The 27,906-nt window shown below is 40.5% G+C and overlaps 1 protein-coding gene across 14 annotated transcripts in view; it reads right to left on the bottom strand.

The window, feature by feature from the left end:
- The window catches only part of reps1 (RALBP1 associated Eps domain containing 1), a 120,879-nt gene that overhangs the window by 28,525 nt on the left and 64,448 nt on the right, over window positions 1-27,906 (bottom strand). For 12 of the 14 annotated variants that reach the window (XM_059986646.1, XM_059986647.1, XM_059986650.1 and 9 more), the window contains 4 exons: window positions 25,263-25,417; window positions 22,555-22,676; window positions 18,001-18,081; window positions 5,643-5,730 (listed from right to left, as the gene is read on the bottom strand). In XM_059986646.1, the coding sequence (XP_059842629.1) occupies window positions 5,643-5,730; window positions 18,001-18,081; window positions 22,555-22,676; window positions 25,263-25,417 (446 nt within the window). The remainder of the gene's footprint in view (window positions 1-5,642; window positions 5,731-18,000; window positions 18,082-22,554; window positions 22,677-25,262; window positions 25,418-27,906) is intronic. The other 2 variants (XM_059986644.1, XM_059986652.1) reach the window with 2 other exon arrangements.

Raw genomic sequence — 27,906 nt, 5'->3', positions numbered from 1 at the left:
ACTAAGGATTTCCACCACTCAGGTCATGCTCTCTTCTCACTGCTACTATCAGGAGGAAAGTCCAGAAGCCTCAGGACCCACACCACCAGGTTTAGGAACAGCTATTACCCCTCAATCATCGGGGATTTTAACATGAAAGTGGACTGGGAAAACCAGGCCTGTTACTGGACCTCGAGAGAGAATTTGTAGAACAGCTTGTTGTTGAGCCCACGAGGGGGTCGGCTATGCTGGATTGGGTGTCCTGTAATGATCTGGAGGTGGTAAGAGAGCTTAAGGTTAAGGAACCCTTAGGGAATATGATCAAATTCACTTTGGAATTTAGTTTCTCCTTCTCAAATTTCAATGCGTTGGTATTTCAGTGGAATAAAGGAAATTACAATGGCATGAGAGGGGAACTGGCCAAGGTTGACTCGAAAGGGACTCTACCAGGAAGGACAGCAGAGCAGCAATAGCTGGAGTTTCTACAAAAAATGAGGGAAGTGCAAGACAGATATATTCCAAATAAGAAATTTTCGAATGGAAATTCATGGCTGACAAGTGAAGTCAGAGCCAAAGTAAAAGCAAAAAGACAGGGCATACTAGGAATCCAAAGCTAGTGGGAAGAAAGGATTGGGAAGCTGTTAAAAACTTGAAGAAAACTGAGAAGATCACTAGGAAGAAAAAGATGAATTATGAAAGGAAGCTGGCATCAAAGAAGATACTAAAAACTTTTTTAAGTATATAAAGGGTAAAAGAGAGTTGAGGGTAGATATAGGACCAATAGAAAATGACGCTGGAGATATTGTAATATGAGATGCAGAGATGGCAGAGGAACTGAATATGTATTTTGCATCATCTTTACAGTGGAAGACACCTGCAGTATATCAAGACATTCAAGAGTGTCAGGGAAGTGAAGTTTGTGCAGTGAAAATTTATGACTGAGCAGGTGCTCAGAAAGCTTAATGGTCTGAGGATGGATAAATCCCATAAACCTGATGGAATGCACCCTTGAAGGATGTAGCTGGAGAGATTGCAGAGGCATTAACAATGATGTTTCAAGAATCCATAGATCCTGGCATTGTACTGGATGACCGGAAAATTGCAAATGTTACTCCGCTATTTCAGAAGGGTTGGAGGCAGCAGAAAAGAAACTACAGACCTGTTAGCCTGACATCAGTGGTTGGGAAGCTGTTGGAATTGAATGTTAGGGATGAGATTACAGAATACCTGGAGGCACATGACAAGACAGGCCAAAGCCAGCATGGTTTCATTAAAGGAAAATCCTGCCTGATTAACCTATTATAATCTTTTGAGGAAATTACAAAGGAGATGCAGTAGGTGTGGTGTACTTGATTTTCAGAAGGCATTTGACAAGGTGCTGCACATGAGACTGCTTAGCAAGATAGGAGCCCATGGAATTATAAGGGAGTTACTAGCATGGGTAGCGCATTGGCTGATTGGCAGAAAACAGAGAGTGGGAATAAAGGGATCCTACTCCAGTTGGCTGCCAGTTACCAGTGGAGTTCCACAGGGGTTGGTGTTGGGACCGCTGCTTTTTACAAGGCATGTCAATGATTTGAACTATAGGATTAATGGATTTGTGATTAAATTTGCCAATGATACAAAGACAGGTATTGTTGAGGAAACAGAGACTTAGTTTAGGGGAATGAGCAAAGAATTGGCAAATGAAATATAAATGTTGGAAAGTGTATGGTCATGCACTTTGGTGGAAGAAACAGAAGGGCAGACTTATTTAGATGAGGAGAGAATTCAAAATGCAGAGATGCAAAGGGACTTGTGAGTCCTTGTGCAGGATACCCTAAAGGCTAACCTTCAGGTTGAGCCAGTGGTGAAGAAGATGAATGCAATGTTGGCATTTATTTCTAGAGGTATAGAATATAAGAGCAGGGATATGTTGAGGCTCTTTAAGGCACTCATGAGAACACACTTGGAGTACTGTGTAAAGTTTTGGGCTCCTTATTTTAGACAGGATATACTGACATTTGAGAAGATTCAGAAGATTCATGAGAGTGATTTCAGGAATGGAAGTGTTACCGTATGAAGAATGTTTGGCAGCTCTTGGGCCGTATTCCTTGGAGATCAGGAGAATGGGGGTGGGGGGGGTGGGGGGAGGGATCTCATAGAAACATCAAATATTAAAAGGCCTGAACAGATTAAATATGGCAAAGTTATTTCCCATGGTAGGGGAGTCTCGGACAAGAGGGCACGACTTCAGGATTGAAGGACGTCCATTTAGAACACAGACACGGAGAAATTACTTTAGTCAGAGGGTGGTAAATCTGTGGAATTTGTTGCCACGAGAGGCTGTGGAGGCCAAGTGATTGGGTGCCTTTAGTCTTGATCAGCCCATGATTGAATGGCAGATCAGACTTGATGGGCCAAATAGCCTACCTCTGCTCCTATATCTTATGGTCTAACTGTGAGGGTCCTGGAAGTGTGGTAACTTCACCCACTGAATCACTTTCACAGACGCTTCATCTCATGCTCTCGATAATTTATTGCTTACTTATTTGCTAATTTTTTCTTTGGTCTCTTGCACAATGGTTGATTGGTTGCTCCTTCTGGTTTAAGATGGCACTGGTGAAACACAGTGATGCCTTCTAGTAGCAAACAAATCTACTAACAACTCTATTCATCGCACTTTTTCTGGACAACGATCAATGTAATCAATAGCCTGTACCTTCCCTTTTGGAGTTGTGCTTTTGAACTCCCTGCATGACCTGGCATTTTTATGGTGTGAACTGAAGTCTCGAAGAGACAGTAGGGTTGCGGCATTTTGGGTACTGGCTGAATCGAGGCATTGGAGCTTGGGAGAGAGGAATGAGCCAATGTTTGGCTGATTTAAGCACAGGGCCAGATTGAAAAGATTGGGATGTTAGAGCCGGTGTTTACTCGTTTCTGTGCTGAACTTAGGCTTTGGCCTACAGTTAACAGGCTCTTGGATGGACTGCAGCGATGAACTGGCTTTATGCTGTGGACTCACTTTCTTGACCTTCAGTTGAGTTAACTTTTTAAATTGTTTACACAATTAATTCTTTTTTCACACATTGGGTGTTTGACGGTCTGGTTTTAATGGGTTCTTTTGGGTTTGTTTTGTTGCTGCCTGCAAGAAGATGAACTTCAAGGTTGCATAGAGTATATATACAATTTGATAATGAATGTAATTTTAACTTTGAACTTGTCTGTTCTACTGGGTGAGGTCTTTCAATGATTCCATCGTGTTTCTTGGATTTACTGTGTATGCTCACAAGACAAAGTTTGTGAACCCTTTGCGATTGCCTGGTTTTCTGCATTAATTTCTCATTAATTGTGGTCTGATCTCCATCTAAGTCACAATAATACATACATAATTGGCCTAAGCTAATAACGCACAAACAATTCAATTTTTCATGATTTTGTTGAACACATTGTTTAATCATTTACAGTCCAGGCTGGGAGAAGTATGTGACCCCTTGTATTTAATTACTGGTAGAACTTCCCTTAGCAGCAATATACTTCACCAAGCACTTCCTGTAGCTGCTAATCAGACTTGCAAAAAGATGAGGATTTTAGACCATTCATCCATACAAAACTATTTCAGTTCATCAATATTTCTGGGATACCCTACATGAACAGCCCTCTTCAGATCATACTACAGCATCTTACAATTGGGTTAAGGTCTGGACTCTGACTTGGCTATTCCAAAACATGAATTTTCTTCTTTTTAAATCATCTGGACCTTTCAGCTTCTCAACCACCTTCTTGTTAGTGATAGCAACTACACTCGCGTCTGCCCATTGACACTCTAGAATATCTGGGATACTGCTAGTGTCTTCCAAGATGAAGAATGCTGCAAAAACACTGATAATTCATCTGCCATTTTTTGTTCCCCAATACTATCTCTCCGGCGTAATTTTCCAGTGGTCCATTATCCACTCCCCTCTCTCTTTATATATCTGAAAATACTTTTGGTATCCTCTGATATTATTGGCCAGCTTTCCTTCATATTTCATCTTTTCTCTCCTTATGGTGTGTTTTTTTTAAAAAAAGTTGCCTCTGTTGGTTTTTAAAAGCTTCCCAATCCTTTAACTTCCCACTAATTTTTGCTCAATTACATGCAAAAATATGTGCTTTTGTGCTTTCCCGTGCCTCCCAAGTTCTCCCCAAAACACCATTAACTGCTATTTTATGTCATCCTTGCTAGTGTCCCCTTCCAAACAACTCCAGCCAGACTCCTCTCATGCCTCTGTAACTTCCTTTACTCCACTGTAATACCGATATATCTGACTTTATCTTCTCCTTCTCAAACTGCAGAGTGAATTCTAACATTATGATCACTGTGTCCCAAGGGTTCCCTAATCAAATCTGGCTCATTACACTGTCCACAATCCAGAACAGTTGATCATCTAGTGGGCTCAAACACGCTGCTCAGAAAAGCCATCTCATAGGCATTTCACAAATTCCCTCTCTTGGAATACAGAAGCAACCTGATTTTCTCAATCTACCTTTATATTGAAATCTCCCATGACCATTATAACATTAGCCTTACTACATTCCTTTTCCATTTCCCATTGAAATTTATATCCCACATCTTGGCTATTGCGCAGAAACCTGTATACTCCCATCAAGATCTTCTTACCCTTGCAGTTTCTTAACTCTACCAACAAAGATTCTACATCATCCAATCCTATGACACTTCTTTATAAGGATTTGATTTCATGTTTTTTTTAAACCAGCAGGGCCACACTACACCTGTCTATCTGCCTGTCTTTTCAATAGCTTGTGTATCCTTGGATGTTAAGCTCCCAACTATGATTTAATGATACCCACAATGTCATACCTGTCAATCTCTAACTGCGGTACAAGTTCATTTGCCTTATTTCGTACGCTGTGTGCTTTCAAATACAACACCTTTGGCCCTGTATTTATTGCCCTTTTTGATTTTGCCTCATGTTACACTTCACCTCATTCCACTGCCTGCAATATTGTCCTACTATCTTCCTGTCTTTCCACAATCTTACAACACACTGTAAACCAACTGTCCTACCCCCATCATTATAATGAATGATATCAAAAATTATTCAAGACTAATAAGGAACAATTACTGAAAGAGGAAAAAGAAAAAAATTCATTCTGCTGTTCATATGAATGAATTATTCTATGCACATCGGACATTTTGAATTTAATATAATGGGAGCCATTTTGTGTAGGGAAAATCCATAAATCAAGTGTTTAAACCTTGAGGACAACCTATGCTCATTTTAAACCTGATCAGACATCAAGTTTTGTCAATTACAGTTAAGCATACGAGAAGCAGTTCAATATGATAAATTATAATAATTGTGGACATTAATTTCTTAATCCCCCATGAAGATCACCAGATTCAATCGCCAAACCCCTTATCGAGAAAGAAGGCTGTAGCTTCAGGGAGATTCTGAAGAACTTCAATGCTTCTCATTAGGGCCACGGCTGAACAGGTAATTTTACGTCATGGCCCCGAGTGGAGTAACAAATCAGTTAGGCCAGTAACTGATTGTTAGTAACAATCGAATAGGCCAATTCATGAAAACAAAGCACTTTCTCTGGAAAGTAGGATAATAGCAATAAAAAAAAATTAAATGCCAAATTAGACAGACAGATACGGGAGCAGCCATTTTCATTACCACTTCCAATTCTTTTCAGCTCCATCTCTTGCATATGAATTTTACTTGGAGTCATGCGGATTGGAACAGGGTGAACAATAGCTGTGTCCTGAGCGTTTGGAAAACAGGAGAGAAAAAAGAAAAAGAGAGATTACCACTGGTAATAACAGAAAACATTTAACAGAAAATAACTCAATTGAACTGAGTATTTTTTCTTAAGAAACATGAAAATAATAGCTTGCAAAATAATAAATGACTTTAATGGCAAAAGGATGTTAAAATAGGGCAATAATAAAAATACACTGAAATGTACATTTACGTTAAATAGAAAATTGCATCACATTCAAATAAACAACCTCTTCCACATAATTTGTAAAATTTTGCCTATGAGTACAGCCAAGATATTCTGCCCATGTTCTCATACCCAGCTATTTCCTTCAGCTTCCCCGGGGTTGAAGATTTCTTTGGGTAGACAAACCTGCAGGACTCATATGCTCTTTAACCAGTCAGGTCAGATGGACAACAATAACGAAGATTTTATGGATCTCTCTGGAACTTATTTTCAAATGAACTGCATTAAAGGAAAATGTGTTCACAAAGTTCCAGTGACACATGTGCACAAAGTGAATGATGATTTTAATTAATGACACCAGAATGTAAGAGTTGGCCTCACGCTAAAAACCCCATAGGACAGCACCTCAGACTAATGACTAAGGTCAGGGACAGCAGGTGCATGGGAATATCATCACAGTAACAAGGACCAATTTTATTCACTATATACACTCAGTGGCCATTTTATTAGATAAGCCTGCTCATTAATGCAAATATCTAACCAGCCAATCAGGTGGCAACAACTCATCTGCATGCTTTTGTGCATTATGGTCAAGAGGTTCTGATGTTGTTCAGACCTCCAGACCAAACATCAGAATGGGGAAGAAATATCATCTCAGTGACTTGACCGTGGAACGATTGTTGGTCCCAGATGGGATGGTTTGAACATCTCAGAAACTGCTGACATCCTGGGATTTTCAGTCTCTAGAGTTTAGAGAACAGTGCAAAAAAAAATCAATCAATCCAGAGTGGCGAGAACTCCTCGTTAATGAAAGAGGTCAGAGTACCAAATAAAATAGCCACCGGGTGTATAATTACATATACTAGGAGTTTGCTGTGGCATGTTGGCATGACATGCAACAAAAACACATTCAACAATTATCAAGAACAAAGAATTATATAAAAAATAAAGTTAGAAGTTCAAGTACGAACATGGAATAAAATGAGCATAAATACCAGCGTGTATTTACAATGTAAGCAGCTTTAAAGAAAGTGGACAAAGTTTACAGTGTAGTACAGTCAGTGTTATGATAGATGGGGGTGTGGAGATTGGTTAAATAGAATGGTTGATCAGATTAACTGTCTGGGAGAAGGAACTTTTACGATGGCATGAAGTTTGTTTTAATAGCTTGATAATACTTTCCAGAAGGGAGCTTGTGAAAAACACATGCAAGTCCTGCAGTGATGGTAGGCTGCAGACAAGGACCATTTCTGCCAATCTGACAGCTTGCTGCAGCTTTTGTACACTGAGAAGATGCTGCACCGAACCAGACAGTAATTGTTGATGTGACAGTGCTCTCTATGATGGTCCGCTCCAAGTCGCATACCATTCATACTTAGAAAATATCGCCATTTTCTTCAATGTCACTAAGTATAAACTCGATACCTTCCAATTTAGCAGCACTATGTAATTAACTTTGGTGGTTCAGGATGGCTTAACACTACATAGGAATGGCAATAAATCTTGGCTATGCCCATAGCAGAATGAACAAATAAGTGAAATGTTCTTGCAATGCATTTTAACTGGACTGTTAGACCAGCAACAGATATCAAGTCATGGAAATAAAACCAGAGTTCATACAGTACTGTACAAAAGTCCAAGACTTTTGCACAGTCCTGTGGTAATTTTATGTATTGCACTGTACTGCTGCAAAAAAAATAATAAATTTCATGACATATGTAATGATAAACCTGATTCTGATATGGGTTTCTATTGTGGACTGGGGGGGGGGGCATCATGGTCGGGAAAGGGGTAAGGGAGAGGAGAGGAAGTGGGAAGCACAAGAGAAACATTCTTTAATGATCAATAAACCGACTGTTTGGAATCAAGTGACCTTGCCTGGTCTCTCAGGGATAGGTCAATCCCTCACCCCTGACACTCCTTCTCAGCTACATGTCCCACATTACCCCCTGCAGCGCTCCACCCTCACCATTCCCAATTGCTTGGGGCCCTGAATGCAGGTGAGAGAGGAGGTGAATGGGCAGGTGCAGCACTTAGGCCACTTGCAGGGATAAGTGCTGGGAAGGAGATGTTCAGCAAATGGAGGAGATGTGGGTGAGGGAAACATCAATAGCAGAGGAAGAGAAACTTTCTTCTTAGAAGGACGAGGACACCTCTGATGTTCTGGAAAGTAAAACCACATCCTGGGAGCAGATGCAGTGGAGGCGAAGGAACTGAGAAACGGGAATAGCATTCTAGTCTTTGATTATAGCGATTTGTCCCAAAGATGTACAAGTATGTTAAGTGGCTACCATAAGTTAATCATTGGTGAGGGTAAGTGCCAAAAGAATTACAGGAGAGGTGATGGAAGTTACAAGATACAAGGAGGGATGGAATCAATGAGATTGTTCTCTGGGATGTCATCAGATACCATACACCAAAGGTTCACCCCAATTGCATTGGAACAATGTTACTCTGTGGGAGATTGGAGAAACTGTTAAAGCAGTGGAAGAGAGCAGAAATTGGGCCACATTCACCAATAAATCCTTCATATAGGAATGCAAACTTTAAAGCCCTTTTATACCACCGAGGAATCCACTTGGTGGAAATCAAATTCTCTCCAGTGCACTGCCAGACACAGCAATTTAAGAAATAGAACCAATTTCCTTTTGTTTCCATTTGCCCTTTAAACACTATTGATTTTGTAATTCTGTTAGCTTAGCTGGCTATTAGAGTTCCTCATAATCTTGTTTATGAAGTTTCCTTCAATCTGCTTTCAATGGGATAACTAAAACCCCCTTATTTTGCAGACAACCACTTTCCACCCATTTATTGCTTCCCTCTCATGGAATACAACATTTGCAAAATAAAAACAGGTGCTAGAAGTACTCAGCCAGTCAAACAGCATTTCAAGACAGTTTTAGGTTAGAGACCCTCAAGAACAGACAGAACTTAGTGATTCGTCATCATTACTAATGCCTCCGCAATTTCTTCAGCCACCTCTTTCAGAAAACTGGGGTGTAGTCCATCTAGTCCTCCTTTTCTTTTGAAGGTTCTCCACAGACATTGACTGTCTTGCTCAGGGTTTCCAACATTTTCTAATTTTAAATTCCACATTTCCTACATTCAGAGCTCTTTTTAAGTTTGTTTGTTACAAGATTTCATCAGAAGTAATTGCTAGTTATTTTTTTGTGATGAATCCAAAACATTTACATAGCCAGGGACACCATCTGACATCCTGCAAACCATCTTAACGTATTAACTCCGAATCTCTGGACATCAAACATCAGCCATCTACATTTATTCCTTTTTCTTTTTGCCACTTATTCCATTTCTAAGGGTTTACTGCAGCCTCTGCTTCCTTCACCATCTCTCTTAACAAATTCCAAATCTTCAACCACTCAAAGATAGATTTGTTTCCTTGGCTAGATGGATTACACCCTAGCATTCTAAAAGAGGTGGCTGAAGAGATTGTGGATGTATTAGTAACGATCAAGAATCACTAAGTTCTGTCATTGTTCAGGGGGCTGGAAAATTGCAAATGTCACTCTAATCTTCAAAGGGAGAAAGAAGCAGAAGAAAGGAAATTATAGGCCAGTTAATCTGACCTCAGCGGTTGGGGAGATGTTGGGAGTCGATTGTTAAGGATGTGGTTGTGGGGTTCTTGGTGCCAACTAATAAAATAGGCTAAAGTCAGCATGGCCTCCTTAAGAGAAAATCTTGCATGACAAATCTGTTGGAATTCTTTAAAGAAATAACAGCAGGATAGACAAATGGAGGGGAAAAAAGAAGAAAAAGATCGGTTGATGTTGTGCATTTGGATTTTCAGAAGGCCTTTGACAAGGTGTTGCTCATGAGGCTGCTCAACAAGTTAAAAGTCCTTGGTATTACAGGAAATACACTAGGATAGATAAAGGATTGGTTGATTGGCAGGTGGCAAAGAGTGGGAATAAAGGGAGCCTTTTCTGGTTAGCTACCAGTGACCAGTTGTGTTACACAGGGGTCTGCGTTCAGAACGCATCTTTTTACATCATATGTCAATGATTTGGATAACAGAATTGGTGGCTTTGTGACCAAGTTTGCAGACGATACGAAGATAGGTGGAGGGGCAGGTAGTGTTGAGGCTGCAGAATGCCCACAGAAGGACTTGGACAGTTTAGGAGAATGGGAAAAGAGGTGGTAGATGGAATACAGTGCTGGGAAGTATATGGTCATGCATTTTAGAAGAAATGAAAGAATTGACTATTTTCTAAATGGAAAGAAAATACAAAAATCCAAAGTGCAAAGGGACTTGGGAGCCCTTGTGCAGGCTTCCCTAAATGTTAATTTGCAGGTTGAGTTGATGGTAAGGAAGGCAATTTCAATATTAATATTCATTTTTAGAGGACTGGAATAAAAAGCAAAAATGTAATGCTGAGTATTTATAAGGCACTGGTGAGTACCACTTGGGAGTACTGGGAGCAGTTTTGGGCCCCATTTCTAAGAAAGTATTTGTTGAAATTGGGGGGGGGGGGGGGGGGGGGGGGTTGAGAGGAGGTTCAGGAGAATGATTCCCGGAATGAAAAGGTTACCATACAAGGACTGACTGATGGCTCTGGGCTCGTACTCACTAGAATTCAGAAGAATAAAGGGGATTTCAGTGAAACCAATCAAATGTTGAAAGGCCTTAATAGAGTGGATGTGGAGAGGATGTTTCCTTTTGTGGAGGAGTCTGGGTCAAGGGAAGAGCCTTAAAATAGAGGGTGTCCATTTAGAACAGAGATGAGGAGGGATTTCTTTAGGCAGAGGGTGGTGAATCTGGATTCATTACCACAGACGGCTATGGGGACCAAGTCATTGGGTATATTTAAGGCGAATGTTCTGTTGTGGGCTGTATCAAAGGCAGTGATGAACCAGCATACAGGAGGGAGATTGAAAACTTGTCTGAGTGGTGTAATAACAATAACCTCTTATTCAACGTCAATAAGACCAAGGGACTGATTGTAAGCCTCAAGAGAGGGAAACTAGAGGTCCATAAGCCAGTAATCATCGGAGGATCAGAGGTGGAGAGGGTCAGTAACTAAATTCCTGGGTGTCATTATCTCAGAGGACCTATCCTGGACCCATCATATAAATATTATTGTGAAGAAATGACGACAGTGCATGTACTTTCTCAGGAGTCTGTGAAGGCTTGGAATATCATCAAAACCCTTAGCAAACTCTAAAGATGTGTGGTAGAAAGTGTGCTGACTGGCTGCATTATGGCCTGGTATGGACCACCAATGCTTTTGAGTGGAAATTCCTACAAAAGGTGATGGATTCAGCCCAGTATATTACGGGTAAAACCCTCCCAATCTTTTGAGCACTTCTACATGAAACGCTGCAGTAGAAAAGCAGCATTCAAAGATCCTAATCTTTTCTTGCCGCTGCCATCAGGTAGAAGATATAAGAGCCTCAGGACTCGCACCACCGGGTTCAAGAACAGTTACTACCCATTAACAATCAGACTCCTGAACAAAAGAGATTGCTACACTCATCTAAGAACTATCTTAATTGCAATTTCATGCTCATTATTTATTTATATCTGCATTTGCAGAGTTTTGTTTACATTAACAGTTCCTGATACTTACAGTTGCCACTCTATAGATTTGCTAAGTGTGTCTGCAGAAAAAGAATCTCAGGATTGGACGTGGTGAGATGTATGTACTCTGATAATAAACTTCACTTCGAAGCTTTTATAGATTCTTGATTAGTCAGGGCATGAAGGGATATAGGGAGAAGACAGGACATTGGTGCTGAGTGGGAAATGGATCAGCCATGATGAAATGGCAGAGAAGACTCAATGGGCCAAATGACATAATTCTGTTCCTCTATCTCATAGGCTTACAAATAATAAAATAATTTTGCAGCTCTGGCTCGAAAATGAAGAAGATACGCAAGAAAGGAACCGGAATAGCGCGCTTGCCTTGCCATTCGAAATGACCGTAGATGACCTATTCAGGCTCCAACAACACTTCTATGCTGCTTCCATAGAACCTTCAATTCTCTCATCTTTGACATAATTATCCAAGTTATCTTCCACAACCCTCCAGGTTAGACTATCAATAACTCCTGTGGCAATACCCACTCATTTAGCATGGTTCGGTTAGAAAATTCCCATCTACCCTGTTATGTCCTCCTTTATCTTGTGTATTAGCAGGAATACCCTAAGGATATAAATGCTGAGGCTTTTAAAAGGCATTCATCAGACCACATTGAATACTGGGAGCAGTTTTGGGCCCCTTTTCTAAGAAAGGATGTGCTGGCATTGGAGATGGTCCTTTGGAAGAGAGGCAAGGTGGAATTTCTTTAGGCAGTGCGTGGTGAATCTATGGAATTCATTGTCACAGATGACTGTGGAGACCAAGTCACTAGGTATGCTTAAAGTGGAGCTTAGTAGGCTGTTGATCAGTCAGGGCATCAAAGGTTACAGGGAGAAGGCAGAATGGGGCTGAGAGGGATAACAAGTCAGCTACAACGAAATGGTGGAACAGACAATGGGCTGAATGTCATAATTCTGCTCCTATGTCTTATGGCGTTACTACTTTAACCATGCATGACATCTTTTTTATCCTAGCCATTACACCAGTGAATCCTTTCTGGACAGTCTTCAGTGCTGGTATAACCTTTCTGGACTAAAGGGACCACAGTAGTTACTCCAGGTGCAACTCAACACCTTGATAGTTGTACCAATACCATTCTACTTCTATAATTCCAACTCCCTGGCAACGGCCACAAAACACGATTCAAATTCACTTCCTTTCCCCCACACCCATGAATGCAAGAGTTAATAAAGTCATCCCATTCTTTTCCCACTCCATTCCAAAGCATATTCTCTCAGACTTTACAAGATTCTCAATAAACAAGTTGAGGCTTAGGTTACTCCCCATCTGTCCCGGGGCTGAAGGACAGTCTTGTGTATGTGGGTGGGTGGGAAGAAGGAAATGGGCTTGTTTTGCTCTTGTTGATTTGTTGCTTGTTCTATCTGTTTTGTGTTCTGTATTGTGCCAAGCATTGTGAGTGTGCTATGTTGGCGATGGAATGTGTGGCAGCACATCCCCAGGAAGTTGATTAAAAGAGGGGTACGACTGGCAACTCAATATACCAGGGCTCTGTTGTTTTAGACATGATAGTGATTAAAGAGGGAGGGGTTGGCATTACTAGTTGGGGAAAATGTCACGGCACTGCTCAGTTAAGACATACTGGAAAACTCGTTTAGTGAGGCTTTGTGGGTGGAACTGAGGAATAAGAAAAGTATGACCATGTTAATGGTATTATAGACACTCAATAGCCTGCACGACTTATGGGAATACATTTGCAGAGAGATCACAGACTGTTACAAGAACAACATGGTTATTATAGTAAGAGATTTAAGAAAAGAATTGCAAGAGACAAAAATGGTCCACTGGAAGATCAGAACTGTGATGTATGCATGAAGCCAAAATAAATGGGGGAGATTTTAAATGGATTTTTTTGCATCTGTATGTACTCAGGAGATGGACAGAATCTATAGAAGTGAGGAAAACCAGCAGGGAGGTCACGGACTCTACACAGATTACAGAGGTGTTTGCTGACTTGAGGCAAATTAAGGTGGACAACTCCCCATGGCCAATGTTGTTCCATGCTTCAAGAAAGGTTAAGAAATTATAGGCAGGAGAGCCTGACAGGAGTCGAAGATATTCTAAGGGACAGGCAGAACGAAATACGTGATAGAAAAAGAAAAGGCTGAATTACAGTAAGTGTGTATATGTCTATTAAATAGTTAAGTTAAAAAAGTAGTGAGGTAGTGTTCATGGGCTCAATGCCCATTTAGAAATCAGATGGCAGAAGGGAAGAAGCTACACCTAAATCGCTGAGTGTGTGCTTTCATGTCCTGGTGGGAGTCATTAATGATGGACACCACCTTCCTAAGGCACTGCTCCTTGAAGATGTCTTGGATACTACAGAGGCTAGTACCCAGGATGAACTAATCTGACAAGCTTCTGCAAATTACTTGGATCTTGTGCAGTAGCCCCCACACCCCATACCAGACAGTGAAGCAGCCAGTCAGAATGCTCTCCACAGAACATTTGTAGAAGTTTGAGTGTTTTCATTGACTAACCAAATCTACTCAAACTCCTAATGAATATAGTCACTGTCCTGTCTTCTTTATATCTGCATCAATACGTTGCATCCAGGTTAGGTCCTCAGAGATACTGACACCTGAGAACTTGGAATTGCTCACTCTCTCCATTTTTGATCCCTCTAAAAGGATTAGTTTGTGTTTCCTCGTCTTACCCTTAATGAAGATGACAATCGGCTCTTTGGTCTTGCTGACGCTGACTGCAAGGCTGTTGCTGTGACACCACTCAACTAATTGATATATCTTGCTCCTGTACGCCCTCTCGCCACCATCTAAAATTCTGCCAACAATGGTTGTATCATCAGCAAATTTATAGATGGCAATTGAGTCGTGCCTAGCCACACAGTCATGGGTGTAGAGAGAGTAGAGCAGTGGGCTAAACACACATCCCTATGGTTGTCAGAGAGGTGGAGATGTTATTACCTATCCTCAAAGATTGTGGTCTTCTGGTTAGGAAATTGAGGTTGTAGTTGTAGGGGGAGGTACAGAGACTTGGGTTCTGGAGCTGTCAGGATTGTAGGAATGATAGTGTTAAATGCTGAGCTACAGACGATAAACAACATCCTGACATAGGTATTTGCAATGTTCACATGATCCAAGGCCATGTGGAGAGCCATTGAGATCGCATCTGTGGTAGAACAAAGGGATCTGGGAATACAGGTCCATAATTCATTGGTAGCAGCACTGTTAGATAAAGTCATAATGGTGGCTCTTGTCACATTGGCCTTCATAGATCAAAGTATCATGTATAGGAGCTGGGATGTTATGTTGAAGTTGTATAAGATATTGGTGAGGCCAAATTTGGAGTAATGCATGCAGTTTTGATTACCTACCTTCTGGAAAGAGGTAAATAAGATTGCAAGAGTATAGAGAAATTTTAAAAGGATGTTGCCAGGAGGACTCTAGTTATAAGTGAAGATTAAATAGGTTAGAATTTTATTCCCTAAAACATAGAAGATTGAGGAGGCGATTTGATAGAGGTATACAAAATTTTGAGAGGTATAGATAAGGTAAATGCAAATGGGCTTTTTCCCACTGAGGTTGGTTCATGGGTTAAGGGAGAAGGTGAAATATTTAAGAGGAACATGAGGGGAAAGCTTCTTTACTCAGTGGAACGAGCTGTCAGAGCAAGTTGTGGATGTAAATTCAATTTTAACTTTTAAGAGAAGTTTGGATGAGAAGGGTGTGGAGGGACATGGTCCAGGTACAGGTTGATGGGACTACAGCAGATTAAATGGCTCATCTAGTCCACACTGAACCAAAGGGCCTAGTTTTTTTTATGACTAAATAGTGCAAAAAGAGAGGGGAAAAAATAGTGAAAATAGTTTATAGGTTCTTTGTCCATTCAGTAATCTGATGGCAGAGGGAAAGAAGCTGTTCCTGAAATGTTGAGTGTATGTCTTCAGGTTCGGGTACCTTCTCCTTGATGGTAGCAATAAGAGGGTATGCCCTAGGTACTGGGGTCCTAAACGATGGATGCAAATTTTTGGGACAGCGCTTTTTGAAGCTGTCCTCGAAACTGGGGAGGCTAGTGCCCGTAATGGAGCTGGCTGAGTTTACAACCTTCTGCAGCTTTTACTGATCCTGTGCAGTGGCCCCTCCATACCAGATGGTGATGCACCAGTTAGAATGTTCTCCATGGTACACATGTAGAAACTTGCAAGTGTCTTTGCTGACATACCAATTCTCCTGAAACTAATGAAATATAGCTGCTATTGTGCTTTCTTTACAATTGTATAAATATGTCGGGCCCAGAATAGATCTTCTGGTTTCTTGACACCCAGGAACTTGAAAGTGCTCACCATTTCCACTTCTGATACCTCAGGTATGTGTTCCCTTGAGTTCCCCTTCCTGAAGTCCACAATCAACTCCCTGGTCTTAATGATACTGAATGCAATGCTGTTGCTGCAACTCCACTCAACTGATTGATCTACCTCACTCCTGTACGCCTCCTCATTAGCATCTGAAATTCTGTCCACAATAGTTGTATCATCAGCAAATTTATAATGACGTTTGAACTGTTCCTAACCCCACAATCGTGGGTGTAAAGGGAGTACAGCAGTGGGCTTAACACACATCTTTGAGGTGCACCAGTTTTAACTGTCAGCAAGGAAGAGTTTGCATACTCTCCTTGTGACTGTGTTTCTGCCAAATGTTCTTTCTCCCATATCCCAAGGATGTGGTTGTTTGACCACCATTAGTTACCCCAGAGTAGGTGGCTGATGATTGAATTAAGCGCATATTAAAGGACAGACTAAAAGGGGAAATAGCTATGACAAGTGGGCTGTTCCATGTTGCATAGAAGGCTGTGAGTATATGGGTTATTGTATGTTGGCATTGGAAGCGTGGTAACACTTGCAGGCTACTCCTAGCATATTCATCGTCTGTTGGTTGTTGCAAACAATGCATTTTACAGTATGTTTTGTTCTTTCTATTTATATGTGACAATAAAACTAATATTTCCCTCTTTTATTATTAATCTTTACCTGAACTGTACTATTTATTTCAAATATGGGGTTTATTTTATTCAGAGGTACTGCACAGTAACAGGATTAGGCCCAATGAGGCGGCATTAACCCTAATTAACCCTTGCGCCTGGGATGTGGGAGGAAACCAGAGCACTTGGAAGAGACTCACACAGACACAGGGAGGATGTACAAACTCCTTGCAGATAGTGGAAAGGAGAAGAGCATCTGATCTTAAATGCTATCATCTTTATATTGGCTGTGTAGATAGAAATAAACTTGTTTGCTTCCTATAATCAAGGAGCCCCTTCACAAGATCATAAGACAGGAGCAGAATTAGGCTACTTGGCCCATCGAATCTGCTCCATCATTCCATCATGGCTGATTTATTATCCACCTCAACCACATTCTCCTGCCTTCTCCCTGTAACCTTTGACATCCTGAATAATCAACAACCTATCAACTGCTGCTTTAAATATATCCAATGACATAGTCTCCACAGCCATCTGTGTTAATAAATGCCATAGATTCACCATTCTCTGGCTAAAGAAATTCCTCTTCATCTCTGTTCTAAATTGACATCCTTGTGTTCTGAGGCTGTGCCCTCTGGTCCTAGACTCCTGCACTATCATACACATCCCTTCTATCTAGGCCTTCCCATAATAGATAGATCTCAATGATATCCTCCCATATTCTTCTAAACTCCAGCAAGCAGTCATCAAATGGTCTTCACATGTTAACTCTTTCATTCCTGGATTCATTCACATAAACCTCCTCTGGACTCTCTCCAATGCCTTATAAAGCCTCAGAATACGAGTGCGTATTCACCCTGAATACTCTCACCAATGACCAATGGCTATTGCCACAGATGGTTGTGGAAGCCAAGTCCATATATTTAAAGCAGAGGTTAATAGGTCCTTGGTTAGTCAGGGCGTCAAAGGTAACAGGGAGAAAGGAGGAAAATGGAGCTGAGAGGGATAATAAATTAGCTATTATGGAATGAGAGAGCAGACTCCATAACCAAATGACCCAACTCTGCTCCTATGTCTAATGGTCAGTGAATGAGACAAGAAATGCTACTGCATCTTGGGCTGGGTAGGGCAAGGGGAACAACAGTAAGAAAGTACATAGAGGGAAAAATACAATTAAGAAAATAAGACGGGAAGAAAAGTAGGAGATTCACATTTAATCAGTGAACAAGTAGATCGCCATGCAAGGTGTTTTTTTAAAAAACTGTGGCAATTGAAAAGCCAGTTACAGCAAAAGGAAGCCAGTTTTTGGATTAGAGTCAGAACAATACTAAGCGCATGCAGATTATCCAAATCACAAAATTGTCAAAATGCATTGATGTCACCAGTTCCTTCGAACAGAGATGATTAGTATGTATAAAGCACACAACTTACAGTTCCAGCACATGCAAAACCAGTGATCTGTATATTAAAAACAATGTTCAGGGTTAACAAAAGGCATAACATCAGAAAGCCCACCACGTGATTGACTTACAGGATCAGCTGGTGCAATGTTAGAATCAAACTGGGTCAGAGTTTGCGAGCTTGAGGAGCGTTCACTAAAAGTCTCCCACTGCTGGACAGACAGAGTAGAGAGCAATCAGAATGAAAAACATTACATCTCTAAAGCTTCTACAAAGGAGTACCTTGCAGAGGAGTCATAAAAGGAGAAGCTTAAAGTCAAGCATTATAATTTACATAAGAGATGCACATATGGATTTAACCGTTTAAGGCGACATTCATTCTAGCCAGCTTATTTTTAAACTCTTAAATTCAAATCAATTCTGCAATTTGCTAACAAAGAATGTTATATGAAGAAGTTACGCAATGGAGAAGAAAGTCCGATCTAGTCCCGGGACAGATATACGTACACTCAGTGGCCACTTTATTAGGTACACCTGTACACATGCTTGTTGATACAAATATCTAATCAGCCAATCATGTGGCAGTAATTAAATGCATAAAATTATGGACACATGGTCAAGAAGGTCAATTGTTGCTCAGACCAAACATCAACATTGGGAAGGAATGTGATCTAAGTGACTTTGACCGTGGAATGGTGAGACCAGTTGGGGGTGGTTTAAGTATCTCAGAAACTGCTGATCTCCTGGGATTTTGATGCACAGTGGTCTCTAGAGTTTACAGAGAATAGTGCAAAACACATCCAGTGAGCGGCAAAGCTATGTTCGAAAACAGCTTGTTAATGAGAAAGGTCAGACTGGCTCAAGCTGACAGGAAGGTGACAGTAACTCAACTAACCACGAATTACTACAGTGGTGCGCAGAAGAGCATCTCTGAATGCACAACACATTGAACCTTGAATTGGATGAACCACCTTGAACTTTGAAGCAGAAGACCACAAACTTACACTCAGGGGCCACTTTATTAGGTGCAGGAGGTAACTAGAAAAGTGGTTACTGAGTATATTTCTACGTGATCAAATCTTAGCAGTCTTGGATAAGTTTTACACTCTTACAGAGAGATGTAGAGTGCAGCAGGAATCCAGACAATGAAACTGGAGTTTGAATAAGAATTAAAGACATGAGACTTGAAAGGCAATTTGCAGCTTGTAGTATGTGCAGAAGTCAAAATTAGGCATCAGGGAACAGTGGGGAGTTACCAAATTATCCACAGTTAGGAAATATCAAACCAAATGGCATTTTCATTGAATGCAACTAAATTCTCAGCAAGTGCCTTGAACATCACTGGTTCGTACCCAACTACAAAAACACAACTCACATTGTCTTGACAGCAATCTTTTCTCATTATTGCTATTTATAAAGAATTATTAAGCTGAAGGATTGCACTGCCTTTCTAAAACAGAAAAATATGGTTTTATATTTAACTTAATTTTGCATACTTTATTCTTTCCTTAACACAATATATTCAACAACTGTCAGCTTTGTGGCATTAGCCATTACAATTGATTCTCACCACAGCAGATGCAGGTAAATTTAATATTTTATAACTTCTGTCCCTATAATTATTGGGGTGGAGACACAATAGCGCCGGACAGCAACTTTTTCAAGCTTATCTGCAGAAACTGCTTAATTTCTACCTTTAGTGTCTCTACTCGCTTTTCAAAGTGGATGGGGGTCCATCAGAGACCGTTATCTAGAGCTACACTCAAACTTTGGTATTTAGCGGTGTTGGGACCTGATCACAGGGTTCACCAACCAGGAGGCGTGTGGGAGGGGTGAGGGGTTAAGAAGGGCATGGGGGATGATGGACAGACAGTGGTATGTCAAATTGTTGGGTGAATGATTAGGTTCAGTTGTACTGCTGATCATGGTCTTTCTTGGGGGCTTTGCTACTGTTTTATTTGGTGTCTGGAGGATGCTGATACCTTTTTTTTGGTGAAGTGAGTGGCAGAGGGTTGTTGCTTTACGCTGCTTGTGCATGGGAGGGGATTGGAGTGGGTGGGGGTTGGGGACGTGCTTTAGGATGCTAACATTTTTTACTGTCACTCATTCTTTGGGTCACTCTTCTGTTTTCGTGGATGTCTGCCAAAGAGAATTTCAGGTTGTATATTGTATACATTCTCTGATATTAAATGGAACTATTCAACTAAAATATCTACCTGTTAGCTCTCCCACAGCACTCTCAAAGCCTCACTGAAATTTCTGCCACCACTATTGCCACCTCCTTGCCCCTCACTGTTTCAGCCGTGCCAACATCCAGACCTCCAAAACCACCTGCAATCCACCAAACAAAAACTTCTTGCCAGCGGTGAGAAAGGTGCAAACAAATGGAAGATCAAAAGGTGAGAATAATGACCCCAGTGTCTTTGGCTCTTCACAAGTACACACAAAACAGAAAGGAAAGGGCTTAGGGGTAACACAATGACAGTTACTGGGGAATTTGAGTCTATAAGAACAAAATTACATTTAACCTCAAATTTTTAAAAAACGTTAAAAGCTCGTAGAACACTATCAGTGCAACAGTAAAAGTACTATTCAAGTGGTAAGCAGAGACTATACCAACTGTAATAAAGTAATTATGAGCTTTGATCTTCATTTAAATTGGAAAAGTAAGCTGGCTAAAAAGACTTCTGGGAAGTAAACTGAAGATTATATTCAGGAGTATGATGGAATACAGATGAATGCAGCCCCAAGAATTCTCAAACCACATCATTCAGGACAAAGCAGGCATGTGACAACATCTCCCAAGCCCATGAACATCACTGTCTTGGAGGCCACGGGAATCCTTTCACACAACCAGCCTTTGCATTCACCTTATTATTGTTCATAATCTTCACCAGCACAACCAGTCACATATTCCCTCTCTGCATTTCAAAACGACCACACTTCCCGACTCCCTGCCCAGCTCATCCACAACCTTCTCAACCAGAGGAACTTGATAATCACTTAGAGAACATCTGCTCGAGTGTGGGCCTACTGGAGTGGCCCCATCTTTACCGCTGCCTGCCATTCTAGTTCACAATTCCACAGTGACCCCCTCGGGTGTCTGGTTGTCTGCCACCTGCCATTTTAATTCTCAATTCTACTATAAACCCCACCCACCCCCACATTTCTGGTTGCTTACCATTTTAATTCACCATTCCCGTGACACCCAGGTTTCCAGTTGCCCGCCATTTTAATTCTCAATTCCACTGTGACCGCCCCTCACCAGCTTCCTGCCATTTTAATTCACAGTTCCCTTGTGACCCTCCCCAGCCGCAGTTTCCAGTTGCATGCCATTTTAAATGACCATTGCACGCTGACCACCCCGGGTTTCTGGTTGCCTGCCAGTTTAACTCACAGTTGCACTGAGCTGTGCCTGCGACTTCCTGCACTAATACAGCGAAGCCCAACACAAGCCTGAGGACCTCATCTTCTCCAGCCTGCACAGCTCTCTACTCAAATTTTGCTACTTTAGCTAACTTGCTTCTGCTTTCTGTTTGTACCAGGACTGGCCTTTTGTATTTGCCATTCCTCTGCACATCACCCCTAAACCATATATCGATTCTGCCAGGTGAGACTTCATGCAGATTTCACAATATTAGCAATACATCACACAGTGAGCTAGAGGAGTTTAACTGCCCATTTGATTACCATATCATTTCACCCTGATACAGGCATTTCCTTTGTCCCATCTACTGCTCTCACACCTTCACTGCTACTTAAACCAAGTTGCTTTCTCTTAGTTCTGAATACTACTACAAACACGAACTAACAACACACACAAAATGCTGAAGGAACTGAGCAAGTCCGAAACATCCCCAAAGACGCTGCCTGACCTGCTAAGTATCTCCAGCATTGTGAGAGTTTCTCTGGATTTCCAGTCTTTGCAGGAACTCTTGTACTCAAAACATGATGCTGGCTGGCTGTTTTGAGTTCTTCCATTTAGATTTCAGGTTCCAGTTCCTGCAATATTATTTGTCTTCCTCCAGATCCTTCTCTTTTTTTATATACCATGTTAGCCAATCTCAGTTCATCTTATAGTTTTTTTTAAATAAAGTAAATATGAGTTGAGCTTTGCTAGGCACTGCAATCAGCCTCTTTTGAAAGAATGGATAATTTTCATATTTCTCATTTCAGTTCTACTAGCTCATCAGTCAAAATTAGACCAAATTGTGAAACAGCCAAACAGCCCTCTTATCTAAGCTTGCGCAAGAATGATCGTAAGGCCCACCATGAAAGAGAAAGGCATTGCCTTGACAGGAGGAGTAAACAAGAATGAAGGACTTAGAGCAGAAAAAATCTATTTTTCACCACATTGCCAGTGGTAATGATTAGTTAGCAAACAATTATTTGATTAAACAACACACACAAAATGCTGCAGAAACTCAGCAAGCCAGGCAGCAGCTACAGAGGGGAATAAACAGTCAACAGAAGGCTTATGTTTATTCCCTTCAATAGATGCTACCTGACCTGCTGATTTCCTCCAGCATTTTGTGTGTGTTACTCAAGATTTTTTAGCATCTGCAGCATCTCATGTGTATGTGATTAAACAATGTGCTTTACTTCAAGAAACAGCACATACTCTGCAATACAGAGAAGGCACATTTTATTTTATTTATATTATACAATAGAAACCAATTGCTAACCTCACTGCCCTGGGTCAGCTCTGGCCACGTCTGGTTTAGTGAGGGCATGGACGGTGATTTACTAGGGGGTACTTCCGGAGGCGAGGATGAGAAGCCAGTTTCAGAAACCTGGTCAGCGACTTCTAAAATAGAAGGCAAGTTATTGCATGATTTACAGCACAAATCCTTAAACAAGCTAACAGATACTGTTAAACACCACTCTCCATAAAAACACCAACAAATTTAGGAAGTTGCACTTGAAAGTCTTGGAATCAACCCAACAGAAGAAAGTCTCTTGAATCTGAGTGCTCAACTACATTCCATTAACATTGCAAAAATATCTAAACAATATACAGGATTCGAAAATCATCATCCAAGTTGGGAGCTCCATTCCTGGCAGGTATGTGGTGGCATTTCTGTGTGTGTAAGGAACCATGAGCTTCTGCTTCTGGGCATTCTGAGAGAGATTGTCAAAATTCCCTGGTACTTTAATATCATTTTAGGCTCTATTTATAACAGATTTTGGGGTAAACTGAGCCTTAACAGCAAAGTCATAATCTAAGACAGCGCGGAAACGGGGCAGTTTTGCCAAAACATGCCAACCAAGTTGCCTACCTGAGCTAGTCCCATTTGCCTAAGCTTTACCTATATGCCAACTAAACCTCTCCTATCCACAGCCTTGTCCAAACTCCTTTAAAACCATTAAGACAGAAGCAGAATTAAGCCATTTGGCTCATCTGCCATTCCATCATGGAAGCTTTATATCTCTCTCAACCCCATTCTCTTGCCTTCTCCTCGTAACTTTTGAAATTCTTACTAATCAAGAACCTTTCAATCTTTGCCATGATGAGAAACATAAGGGACTGCTGTGAACTTTGTTTCACAGAAACGTGGCTATTTCCCACTATTTCAAACCCAGCACTGCAGCACAATGTCTTAAACATTCTCTGCAAAGACAGGGCATCTCAGTCTTTTAAAGGCAGACAAGGTGAAGTATGCTTTGTGATTAATTCACCATGGTGCATAAACGTGGTGGTTCTGTCTCAATCCTGCTCACCCAACCTAGAATATCTAGCAGTCAAATATCGTCTATTTTATCTGCTGAGGGAGTTCTCCGTCATCATCCTGGTAGCAGTGTACATCCACCCCAGGCCAATGTCACACAGGCACTGTAGGAACTGAGCAATGTAATCAGTAGGCACAAAACTGTGTACCTTGATGCCTTCTCTATCACTGTGAGAGATTTCAACCAGGCCAGCTTGAAAAAGTTTCTGAACAACTACTACCGACATGTCTTCTGCAGAACCATTCCCCTCACCACCAGATTTTTGAATGCACAATGAACCCACAAACACTACCTCTTTTTGCACTTATTGTAATTTACAGTTTTTAAAAAATATTATGTATTGCGATGAACTGCTGCCACAAAACAACACATTTCATGACATACTGCAGTGATACTAAACCGGATTGTGAAATATATCTAATGAATTCTAGATTCTCCACTCTCAGGCTACAAAAAAACCCCTCATCTCTGTTCTAAAGTGACATCATTGTATATAAATAAATAAATACTGAGCCTATGCCCCCTGGTCAAAGACTCCGCCGCCAAAGGAAACATCCTTTCCATGTACATTCTTATCTAGGCCTTTCAATATTTGATCGATTTCAATGAGATTCCCCCACCTCATTCTCCAGCAAGGACTGGGTCCAGAACTATCAAATGTTAACCCTTTTATTTCTGGGATCATTTTTATGACACTTCTGTGGAAAAACTTGCCCCTCAGGCCCTGTTTAAATCTTTCCCTGCTCACCTTAGATCTATGTCCTCTAGTTTTAAGCTCCGCTAGCCTGGGCAAATGATTAAATATACTATTACCGTGCAGGCAGTTAAGCTATGCACATTGGAAGAAATAAAACTTATATGCCCCTTATTCCTGTAAGGAGACAACTCTAGAATGTAGAAAATGAACCACATTCATCTCAACAAATTTGCAAAGAATACATCTTCATTATTGTTGATGTAATTATTCCTTTTCACCCTGGGATGGTGCTGGATCTGCAGACGAAATGGGCCGAAGGGCCAGTTTCTGTGCTGTAGTGCTCTACGTTTCTATGAATTCTTCCAGCAGTTTATTTTTTCCTCCAGATTCTACTATATGCAAATTTTGTCTCTTCTTAAAATGAATCTTTGCAGGATTTCCACTAATGAACATCGAAGCTCATTTTCAACAAATTTCTTGACCCTGGATGCCCAAGTACACTTGAAAATTCAAAAGGGAGATGCAGGCAAAAGCAAAACTTTAACATAATGTTTGACCAAGTGTCAAAAACAAAAGCTACATTTGAAATAGCGAAGCAAAAATTTACTTAACAACAGCAAACCCAAGCTAGGAGAAAAAAAAATCAGTTCTTTGTCAAGAAAATGTGAGCCATTTCACCTAGAACTAGAGCGGCAAACCACTACGAGTCCAGTTCATACACAGACAGCAACAATAGTTCTGAGTCAAGGAGGAATTGGTGAACAACTTCACCTGAACCAACCAAAGAGAGGCAATGCATTACACGACTCTAATGACAAAAACAAGGTTAAATGTCTTGCAAATGAAATGCTATATCATGCTGAGCAAAAATTTTTTGATTAATTAGGTTATAACAGTTAGACAATCTTATTGAAACCCAAAATTTCTGTACCCAGAATCTCATTTTCTAATTAAAATGCTACTTACCTCCTGAATCATCAAGGTCAATCAACTTTGGCATCAAACTTTCAGGTAATTTTTCTGGCAAATCATATCCATTTTTTCTGGCCACTACAAGATGGAAAGCTGCACAAAACTCATCCAATGTCAATGCGCCGTCTTTGTCAAAGTCTGATAGCTCCCTGAATCACAAAACAAACACTGACAAATTCAATGGTTTTCAAGTATGTATTAAAAACTGTGTTCACTATGAAGAATTTCATGCCCATGGAACAGCCAACTTCTTAAAATAACCCTCTCACCAGATATGTGTAAAAACTGCCACGTTTTTGAACTGCAGAAATTTCTTCCAAAAACTGATCAAGTTTACATATTTATTAAGTCATAAACTCAATCATTAGCATGAGCTGCAACATTTTACTTCCCTTCTATCAATCAAGAAGTCACTCAATAATACCATCTTGATGATCAAGAATCAAAAAGCCTATAGCTATACAACACCTAAATAGGCTCATCAGCCGATCTAGTCTATGCCAAACTATAATTCTGCATGGTCCCATAGCCCTCCATACCACTTCTATCCATGAACCTATGCAAATTTGCAATCGACCTCACATCTACCACTTCCGCTGGCAGCTCGTTCTCCGCACTGAGTGAAAAAGTTCCCATTCATTTCACCTTTGATCTCTACCTTTAGTTTTACCCAATCTCAGTGGAAAAAGCCCGCTTGCATTTATCCTTTCAATAACCCTCTATCAATCTCTCCTCAAATCTCCTACAGTCTAGGGAATAACACAGTATAAGTACTGAACTACCTATGCCTCCCCAAGGCGTTACTTTCAGCTTGTCATGGATGACATACTTCAGCCCAAATGTCTTCATCTCAAAATACTAAAATTACTTAAATTAATCTTATTCCATATACTGACAGCATTTTGTTGCCACAGTTTAGTTTAAAATTTAATCAAAACCCAAACCTTCTTGTCCAGAAGAATAAAATCAGGTTGTCAGTCTCCATTAGAAAACCCATTTAAGAATCACGAAAAGCAACAATCATGTCATCTCAAACTTCCTTTCAGTAAGAACATAGCCAATTTGTTCACATACACTAATCATTTCATCCTCTATCATTCAGTCTCTTTCAATAGCTGCCGATTAACAGGCAGAACACAATTCCTCATCCTAGTAGATTACTTACAGCATACTTGCTAAATGCAATATTTCACTTCCAAACAGTTATGGCAAGTAAATGTGGCCTGTGTCAGGGTCATAGAAAACTGCAGCTCACCAACAGAACAGAAAAGACACAGTGATACAAAAGCAGAGTAAATTTAATAGAAGCCTTTTTAAAAAAAAAAGGCTGTCACAGACAAATTTCGCTTCAGGAAGATGCAAAATTAAATAACAATTTCATTAAACAACAGTTTCATGGTAGTAATAAATGACATGTCAGAGGTCAATTATGAATTGTTTAAAATGTTAAACTAGGAATTTAGTAGTGGGAAGATGGACAGAAGTCTATCAAAAACTTGATAACCCTTGTCTAAAATTTCTTTTGAGAGATTAAGGGCAGTGGTTAGTGTAGCACTTTACAGTGCCAGTGACCACTGATTGGGCTTCAATTCCTGCCACTGTTGGTAAGGATCTCGTACGTTCTCCCTGTGACTGCGTGGATTTCCTGTGAGTGCTCCAGTTTCCTCCCAAGTTCTAAAGCAATACTGGTTAGGGTTAGAGAGTTGTGGACATGCTACATTGGCACTGGAAGAATGAGGAAACTTGCAGGCTGCCCCCAGTATATCCTCGGATATTGTTGATCATAGACACAAATAATGCATTTCTCCATGTTTCGATGTAAATGTAACAAAGCAAGCTAATCTTTTTAAAAATAAGCTAAAGATTTCGCATGGAGGGGAAGTGAATGGCTACTCATTTACTTTTAACACACTGCCTCCATATTGATCAGCTCTCAGTTTACATCATTACTGTTGTAAATATTCAACTGCACAATGAGAATTGTAAACAGCCAGGTTATAGTCCAGACAAAACTATATCACTGCTATCAAGATAATGTAGTAACTATTCAATGTGCTGCTCTGCCAAGATGATCTTCTATCCTTCCCCATAGTTTAATTTTCCTATCCTTGCTTGTAATTTTATATAATCACTTACAGTGCCTATAAAAAGTATTCAAAGTATTCACACCACCCCCCAGAAGTTGTCATGTTTTATTATTCTACATCACAGTGGATTTAATTTGGCTTTTTGATGCTGATCAACAGAAAAAACTCTTTCGTGTCACATTGATCTCTACAAAGTGATCTAAATTATTCACAAATATAAAACACAAAATAATTGATTGCATTAGTATTTACTCTCTTTAATATGACACACCAAATAATCACTGGTGCAGCCAATTGGTTTCAGAAGTCACATAATTAGTCAAATGGAGATCTGTTTTTGGAGACCTGTGTGCAGTCAAGGTGCTTCAATTGATTGTAGTAAACATACACCTGTTTCAAGCAGGTCCAATGCTGGTGAGACAGTGGCCTGGAAAAAACTACACTATGAAGACATGAAAGTCTTTTTCTGTTGATCGGTGTCAAAAAAAGCCAAATTAAATCCACTGTGATTCAAATGTTGTAAAACAATAAAACATGACAACTTCCAGGAG

Source organism: Hypanus sabinus, chromosome 12 (assembly GCF_030144855.1).
Source record: "Hypanus sabinus isolate sHypSab1 chromosome 12, sHypSab1.hap1, whole genome shotgun sequence".
Taxonomy (NCBI): domain Eukaryota; kingdom Metazoa; phylum Chordata; class Chondrichthyes; order Myliobatiformes; family Dasyatidae; genus Hypanus; species Hypanus sabinus.
This window is presented reverse-complemented; position numbering and strand designations above follow the sequence as displayed.